This window comes from Stenella coeruleoalba (genome assembly GCF_951394435.1).
Source record: "Stenella coeruleoalba genome assembly, chromosome: 3".
Classification (NCBI taxonomy): domain Eukaryota; kingdom Metazoa; phylum Chordata; class Mammalia; order Artiodactyla; family Delphinidae; genus Stenella; species Stenella coeruleoalba.
The window spans coordinates 149,485,532-149,494,242 of record NC_137148.1 but is presented as its reverse complement, the minus strand read 5'-3'; the positions used below and the strand labels follow the sequence as shown (position 1 = coordinate 149,494,242).

General features: G+C 49.9%; 1 protein-coding gene across 1 annotated transcript; it reads right to left on the bottom strand.

Moving 5' to 3' along the window:
- Positions 1 to 3,202: 3,202 nt before the first annotated feature.
- Positions 3,203 to 8,497, bottom strand: MSX2 (msh homeobox 2). Its single transcript, XM_079917274.1, has 2 exons — positions 7,878 to 8,497; positions 3,203 to 4,006 (listed from the first exon to the last, which is right to left on the bottom strand). Exons 1-2 carry the CDS (start codon positions 8,254 to 8,256, stop codon positions 3,582 to 3,584), a joined length of 804 nt encoding a protein of 267 aa, XP_079773400.1. The 5' UTR covers positions 8,257 to 8,497; the 3' UTR covers positions 3,203 to 3,581.
- Between the last annotated feature and the right edge of the window lie 214 nt (positions 8,498 to 8,711).

Here is an 8,711-nt window from a genome sequence, read left to right as displayed (position 1 = left end):
GGCTCCAGAGCTGGGCTGCGCTAGGATCTGGGCTGGGGCATCTGGAGAGCTCCCTAGGGCCCAGCATCCCGCAGCTCCTCTGAGACAGCTCCTTCAGGGACCCCCTTTGCCAGACTTTATGCCCACCACCAGGCTCACACTTAGGTCTGAATTCTGCTGCTGCCCCTTGCCGACTCTGGGACCTTAGTGAGCCACCTCTCTGAGCCTCAGTTTCCTCAACTATAAAATGGCATCAGTAATACCTCCCCAAGGGTGTGCAGCGACTAGATGAGATGAGCCGGAAGATGCCTAGTTCTGTACTTAGCAAGAGCTCAATAAATGGGATCTCCTCTCCTTTTGTCCCCTCTTTCCTGAAAGCAGGGCCGTCTTTCTGGGAAGTTTTAGATAAAAGCACTGAGAAGTACGGGAGGACTTGGGGGGAGTTGTGTGCCAGGCTCCCGGCAGCGCAGGCGACGATGGCCAAAGCCGGCACAGTGGCATCTTCGGTTTCAATTTCCAAGGCGCGGCTGCGGGGCTCTTGGTGAGACAGGGTCCTTCTGTCGCCCCAGGTGGTTAGCCTGGTCCCTGAAACGCCTGGCATGCCAAGCCCGACCTCAGCGGAGACCGTGGCGACCGCCAAACCTAATGCTGGGCAGGCGGTTCGGAGGGAGCCCCAGAGCAAGGCGCACCGGCGGGCCCGCGGACCTCTGGCCGTTGTCTGGGCCCCGGCAACACGGCCGCGTCCTCAACTACGTAATCCCATCCGCCCAGGAGCGCAGGGGTGCGTGTATTGGCGCCTGAGCGACCCTTTTTCCCTGTCCCGGCCTCAGTTTTTCTTTGGGATTTAGGGTGATTGGGGTAATGCGCAGGCGCTTAGATGGTTTCCAATCCACCCGGCTGACCACACAGGACGCAGCCCGGTTCTCCGAAAAACACTCTAGCCTGTGACCCCCTCCTCCCGGGAGCAAGCTGAGTCTTAACCCAGAGTCGGCGTCTCCGGATCCCCCACCCCGGGCTGAGATTGCCCGAGGCTGCGGGGTCCGAGAGGCTCCGGGAAGGAAGCTCGCGGTGGACGGGCTAATTAGGGCCCCAATTTGGCGGCTGGTGACGAAACCGGGAACGGCTTTGGCCTTTGGAAAACGTATCCCACAAATGAGGATGGCTGGGGTGGCCCAGCGGGATGGCCAGGGCACACTCGGGGAGGTTTGGGACGTTCCTGCGGTTCACTCCAGCTCGGGGGCCGAGCTGGAAGAAATCGGTCGGACCCCAGCTTCGGAGCAGATCCCTGGGTTTGGATCACACTCCGTAGGAGAAACTCACCGACCGACCTTGGGAGCCTCTGCCCCACCGGAAAAATGGAGTTTCCGGCGCCCACCTCTAAACTGGGTGTCGGCACAAAGGAAGCTGGGACTAAAGCGCTAGTCCTAGTAGGTGCCAGGTGCCAATCTCCCCACCGCTCAGGCTCCGCAACAGGAAGTTCTCGACTCCCTTCCAACTCGTTCCCAGGTCACTCGAGCTTCTCATCCGAAAACAGCCCTCGGAAAGTCATCATCAATGGCCACTTGGTTTCTTTGTGCGACAGAAAGTGGAGTTTAAGATTCTTCCCCGCCTCCCCCACCCATCACCAATTTATTTTCATGGTGATGACTCAAAACCCAAGCCTGACCCCCGTTCTGTAACCAGTGGAAAGGCAGGCTGCAAAGCAAAGGGAACTTGAATGAACTACCTTCCCCCCTACAAACCGAAAAGAGCATTTGTTCAAGGCCGATCTCCTTGGAAGGAGCTAGGAATGGTAAACGGAATGTGATTTGACACAGTCCTGAAAAGGGCAGCAGGCATCCATCTACCCCCCTCTCCCCCTCAGTGAACGCATCTAGTTACCATCTACATTTGCAAAGAACTATATAGGTCCCTTCCCTCAGCTCGAAGCTTGTTGTTGTGGTAGCTGAGAGATTTCAAGTTCAAGATTCCCGCCCCCCCCACCCCCGCAATCATCCACAAACCCCTCAGATTCTGGCCGATCCCTGGGCCCTGCCACTTCTAAGCTCATCTTTCACTGGAATTTGAAAAACTCCTAATAGCAATTTTCCATGAGTAACACAAGCTGCCAGAGGAAGCATTTCAAAGTCTTTTGCTATTTGCTGTAGACTTCCCTACCCCGGGCTGAATCTGGCCACAGCTCTGGATTGATTCCCATTAAAATCATCATAAAAATCACCAGCCCCCCTCCCCCATCTGGGTGGCATTTCTGGGCTAAGACCGGCTAAAGAACAGAGAGCACCTCTTAAAAATAATTGTGACTTTGGACAGACTTTACTGCAATAAAACGTTTAATTTAATTCAGAATAAGAGATAAGAAATAACTCTTCAATAAAATATATAAAATTATACAAGGCACCCTTTCAAAGGGATAAAAGTATACTTGGATGGGGGAGGGGGAGCTGGATAGAAAAATGAAATACCAAGGAGCTATATGGGCTGTCTGACAACACCATTTTTTATCAAGTCAAAACATGGCTTTACCCTCTGCCCCCAACATGTTAAAAAGTATATAAATTTTTCTAATAAGTTTAGCACATACAACAGGTACACACACAGAGAAAGCATGATTTTTTTTCTTTTTAGATCTATTCATTGTTCAGGAATATTTAGTATAGATAATGGTTACAAGATATTCATAATTTTTAAGCAGACAATTAACTACACACACACATCCACCCAAATCACCTTTTCAAATGTGTGAGGACTGATGTACCTAGTGGTTCACGGAAACCATCAATTCCTCCCGACATGCTCTAACTTTTCACTCTCCAATTATCTGAAATGCAGTTAAGCAACAGCCTTGAGAGGAATTAGGAAGGACTTCCATTTTCCACCTTACCCCGAGGCACTCTCAGGATTCTTCTCATCCCCCTTTTATTGATCTTACAAAAACTTTGAACAATGTGTAACAAACAAGGTGGAGAAGGGGAAAAAAACAGGGCCAAATATGGTCATATCTAGTGAGTTTTTAAATGCACGTAAAAAATGCAAAAACATGATGTGTCCCCTTCTCTGGGAGGAATCTTTCCATATCTACTGCCTATGCACACAGTGTCTAATTCTAATGTTTGCAAGTCAGTGATCCAAATGATCAGATTTCAGCAATTTTAGCAAATAATTTGTCTCCCCCATAAGAAAAAGACAACAGGTAGACTTAATTAAGCAGTCTCTTTTAGGAAGGTGATATATAGAGAAAAAAGACATATATATATATTTATATATATATGTATATAAATTTTACCTTTCAAAATAATTTGATTTTTATGTCTGCTGTATAAAAATGTATTATATTTTATTATATACATATTTATATATAAAAACCATCAGAGCCAATCTTGTGAAAGGAGAAGGGGGGCTGGCATCTGGAAGATTACACCAAGAAAACGGGGTTTGGGTGTCTCCAGTCAAAAGAACCAATTTCAACTATGTCTGTGGCCCTGTCGATCTAGCCGCTGAGGGTGGTGCATGCAAGGTTTGCAGAGCGGGACTGTCTTCTTGGCGAGGGAGGGGGAAGGCTTTTAAACAAACATCCATCCCGGAGTCTATTGAGCTGGTCTTCCTTAGGACAGGTGGTACATGCCATATCCCACGGGAGTCGCATAGAGTCCGACGGGCGGGATGGGGAGCACAGGTCTATGGAAAGGGTAGGACGCGCCGTATAGGGAGGCTGCTTGCAGGGGCGAGTTGATGGGGAAAGGGAGGCTGAAGCCAGAGGGCAGCATAGGTTTTGCAGCCATTTTCAGCTTTTCCAGTTCGGCCTCTTGCAGTCTTTTCGCCTTGGCTCTTCGGTTCTGGAACCAGATTTTGACCTGTGTCTCTGTGAGGTTCAGAGAGCTGGAGAACTCTGCCCGCTCTGCGATGGAGAGGTACTGTTTCTGGCGGAACTTGCGCTCCAGAGCGAGGAGCTGGGAGGTGGTGAAGGGTGTGCGTGGCTTCCGATTGGTCTTGTGTTTCCTCAGGGTGCAGGTGGTGGGGCTCATGTGTCCTAGGGAACAGAGAATGGGGAGTGAGTTAGCAAAAGAAAGTGGCTTTCTCGCCAGGTGTGTCCATGGGGGGGTGGGGTCTTCCCTCTTCATCTTTCAAAGAGGTACCTTGGTCAAAACCATGTGTGGTTGGATTTTGGGGGGGGGGGAGGGATAGAGAAGGACCATACTTAAATGGATAAATTGTTTTGTTTTTAAAAAATTGAATCTTTTCCCAAAAGTTTGGGAGTTTTATGGTGTAACAGAACTTTCTATATGGAAAACAAACAGCATCAGAGATAATGAAATATGAACAGACCCCTCATAAGTCAAGAGAGCTGAGGGTTCTCTGAGAAACAAAACCCCATCTCTTCTTGATATTGCTTATCTTAAAAATGGGGGGCTGGGCTCATGATAATCCTCACATCCCTAGGACACCGAGATAATCACATATGAGAAGGAAAATGAAAAGGGTCTTATGAACTGGGTCCATCCCCTCTCTGCACCAGGAGAAGTTGGATTGCATCAACATATTTGTGAAGGATAATCGTGCCGATAAGGTCTGCAGTAAATTAATAGCATCTATGGATTGGTGAGCAGCCTCACGCAATAAACAACCACACAGATGTCATTCCCTCCAGTCTACAGATTATAAAACCTGAACATCATTTTACAGATCTGGATGTGGGATAACTTTCTTGGCTGGGTGCTTCTGTAATATAAACTTTACTAAGAAGGAGGGAAAAATTAGCTCGCCCATAAATGTAAATGTCAGGGGAAATCATGCTGCCTCCTGAATTGAGAGCATGTGATGACATTTTAGCCATCTCTCCTACCCATTCTATGGTTTGGAGGCAATGTGTAAATGATTAGCTTCTTGCTGGAATTTAGAAAGAAGGAATAACAAGCAAAATAAAGGTATGCCTACAGCATCCAGACTCCATATTTAAAATGGGTTCAATTATAGGAAATCATAGGACAGGGCATCCTTGTGATTCCAGAGCATCAACTAACTTCGGGTTTTTCCTTAAAGGAAGTTGGGGTGGAGCTGAGGGACAGATGCTAAACAATTCATTTTCTGCATTTGGCTTTTATGAGCTATGCTAATTTTCCAAATGTAGCCACCGTAGTAACTCCAAAGCACTCCAAAGGGAGAATGTAGCATTTCTTGTTTAGTTACTTTGGTGGCCCAAGAGAGAGTTTACACTTCATACTTGAGGGTGACACAGCACAAGTCCCAACCCAGCCTCCATTTCCAACAAGAAACGGATTTGTCCTAATGTGACATTATTAACCATCACTTTTAAGTGGCTAAAAATGAAAGAGGTAGTGGGTTCTGCCATCAATCAAAAAACAGAAATCTGGGAGAGAGATGGGTAAGAAACTACCACAGGAGTGTAGACTTTTGCATATGCTAATCCCTAAGTAAGCCAGAGAGCTGGGGGTGCCTACTTCTTAATTTACAAATAAAATAACAACAATCAGAGACTCAGGGACCTGTGAAATTCTCACCCTTCACAAACGTGACCTGGCTAGCTGGGAGGATCCAGTGGCCACAGCTCAGATACCAAGCTCCTAGAATCTACACTTGCCTCTGCTCTATGTTTGGAAGTGATTCTGTGCCTGGGCACGGTCATTCCGGCTGCTCCTAGGGGCTGCATTTGAATTATGAAATCCAGGTGATGGGATCTCATGTGTGTATCAAAGCGTCCCTCCCAGCGCACCTCTCTCCACCCTCCCACTCTCCTCCCCATTTTAAACCAGCCTGAGGAAGGGTGCGATTATACAAAGCAAAACAGCATTTATCCTACGGCCTCCTGAGAATAACAAAACCCGGGCCTGGGCAGGTGGCTTCCTCCTGCCCCAGGCTCTGTCGCTAGGCTCCCCCGGACCCACCGCTCCTACCACAGGGCTCCTGAGGCCATCTCCAGGCCCAAAGCACCAATGACCCACTTTTTAAAAAAAAATTAAATCCTTTCTCAGAATCTCCTACTTTTCTCATGGAAGGGTCACATCCAGGGCCCACGGCTGCCTTACCCTGGGCCCTGGCAGGCATGCTTACAGAACCCCAGGAACCTAAGAAAGTGGAAATGTCTGACCTCTGGACACCACTCCCTGTAAAGCCTGAATCCTTGATGCGCAGCTGGGAATTGACCCAGGCCTAGGCATATACAGGCACTCAATATCTGTCAAACAAATTAAGTCCCTTAAAGTTTCTAAGCCTCTATTTCACCATCGATAAAATGGGTAACTAATACTGATCCTGCAGTGTGGTTCAGAGTACCAAATTTTAGAATGCCCAGAGTCTTGTCTGCCATCAGATAGGTGATCATTAAATGTCCCCAAGTCTTTCTTGTCAAGCCCAAACTCGATGTGTGCAGATTCCTCTGAACTCTGTTGAAATGTCCTCATCTGTTACCGGGAGGCCAGCTTCAGCCACACGGAGATCAGATAAGATAATACGGTGAAAAGTGCTATAAAGTACTGTGCAAACTTGAGTTTAAATTCTTTGAGTCCTTAATCTCCACGCCCTTTGAATCTTTGGGAGTTTCTAACAGGGTGGAGAGAAGAAGCCAGAGGGGACAGCCACTGATGCCTGGTTATATGGCCTTGTTTTGTTCACAAAATACTTTGCATCTCGAGTTTTCAGGGCTGTTGGGAATGGGGTAAAATGTGATGCTCCCAGCTTTCGAAAAAGTCCCTACGCAGGCATCCTCTCTCTCGCCTTTCCTAGAGGCAGACTGCAGATAGAGAAATCTTAAAGGCTGGGAGACAGAAGTAAAAGGAGCTACAGGGAATGGCTTCCCCATATCGCAAGAGGACCCAGGGCCCAAAACTGGACGTAAACGCTGGAAGAGAAATCAGCTCTCCTGCGACTCTCAGTTCTCCTTCCTCATTGGCAGGAAGCGGGGTGCAGGTGTTCGGCCCTCTGCTTGGTCTGTCTGGGGAGAGGGATCAAGGTGGCCAGGGTTGGGGCTTGGACACCGGGGCCCCTTGCCCAATTCAGCCATTGTTGGTGACCTGGCTCAAGCAAGTTCAGTCCTCAAAGTATGCATGTCTGAAAACTGGGATAACCACAGGTCCCGGGCTTCTACCCACACTTCGGGGTTCCAGCGATGATCGGGATCTGGTGAACTAATAAGCATCACTATGTAAACTGAAGCGCTGCTGGAATGCTGTTAATTATTACTCTGAGCCAAGCGGAGCCCCACGCTGCTGACCCCAGCCCGCTCCCAGCGAAGCGACGGGGCTGGCCGCCGGGACGACCGGGAGACATTTCCTCGCCGCATAAGTCTCTGCCGCCATCCCTCCGCGTTACCGTGCTTCGATACCCGCGGGACCAATGGAAGATGATCATTTCTACCCAAAATCGGGTTAGATTTTAATTAGCTCATCTTTATAGTGAGGGCACACCTCGCAGGGTTGTGAACTTTGAAAGGCAGTTAGACACTCTGCCTCTGCCTGGCATATATTCCGGTGCTCTTTAAACGTGTATCCTTCTTCATTCCCCAGACTGAGACCCCGAGGGACAGTGAAAAAAAAAGCGAAATGGCCTAGGGCTGAGGGCTAGAGAAACGGATACCCAAGCGACCCCGCAAACCCAGCTGGGTTCTCCCTTCAACGATCAGGGCGTTGGCATTCGTGTCGAATATTCTGTACAGCTAGGGGATCCCAAACACGCGCTGCGCGGATATTACCCAGAAGGTATCTTGGATGCCGTGGGCGCGCTGAACTCTGGGGATATTAAGGGGCCAAGGACTTGTAATGCTTGCTTTTTCAGGGCGCATAGTACAGAGGGGTCTCCGTACCCCTAGCTTGGAATACTGACCCCCAGTTCCCTCCTGTACCCCGCGCACCCTCCTACCCCTGGTCCCGGCCTCTGCAGGCACTCACTTGGCGGCGGCGAATATCTGCCCGGTTCCTGCATCCACGCCGCTCCGTCTTCTGAATTTTCCGACTTGACCGAGGCTGTCTCGAAGGGCTTGACCAACGGCCCGGGGCTGTGCGCCTCCCGGACGCTGTGTCCCGGCAGCAGAAGTGGCCGCAGGGTGGCCCCGGCGGAGGCGCTTTCGGCTGGCAGTGGGGAAGTCTCCTTGGGCGGCTTCTTGTCCGACATGAGCGCCTCCACGCTGAAGGGCAGGCTGGAGACCTTGACGCGGCGCTCCTCCGCGGCCCCGTCGGCACCCCCAGGCCCCGGGCCCGGCTCGGCCACCATCGCCGGGCCCTCCTCATCAGACGAAAACAGGTCATTGCCTTTGGACGGAGAAGCCATGACTTCTCTGCCCTACGTAGCTCCCGGCGCGCGACTCCGCTGGCAACCAGGCAGCTGCGACTCAAACTTTTTTGGGGGGAGACGGGAGGGGCGCGCCGGCAGCCGTGCCTTTCCTCCAAGGGGAAGTGAGAGACTCGGCTCAGCCAATCCGAGCCGGCCCTGGCGCTGACGCCACGGACGCTCGCCTCCGATTGGCTCTTCCGGAAGAGGCTGGGGCCTTTTTTTTTTTTTTTTTTTTTTTTTTCTGTTTGAAATAAATTAGGAGTTAATTACAGGAGCAGTCAGCAGAGTTGTTATCAGGCGATCCCTCAAGGGTTATAATCACGCCAAAACTGAAAAGTCTAAGGCGTAATTAAGGCCGATTATTTAAAGAGGAAGTTCGCGGAGCCCCATTTCTTCTCTCTGTTGACCCCTCTTTTTAAAAGGTACTCCGCGCCAGAACATGTTTAAAATCT

Excerpts from the sequence above, each read along its gene's own strand:
- MSX2 (XM_079917274.1), bottom strand. The coding sequence starts at position 8,256 with ATGGCTTCTCCGTCCAAAGGCAATGACCTGTTTTCGTCTGATGAGGAG. Across the intron at positions 4,007-7,877 it reads CAGATATTCGCCGCCGCCAA|GACACATGAGCCCCACCACC; the intron begins GTGAGTGCCTGC and ends TCTGTTCCCTAG.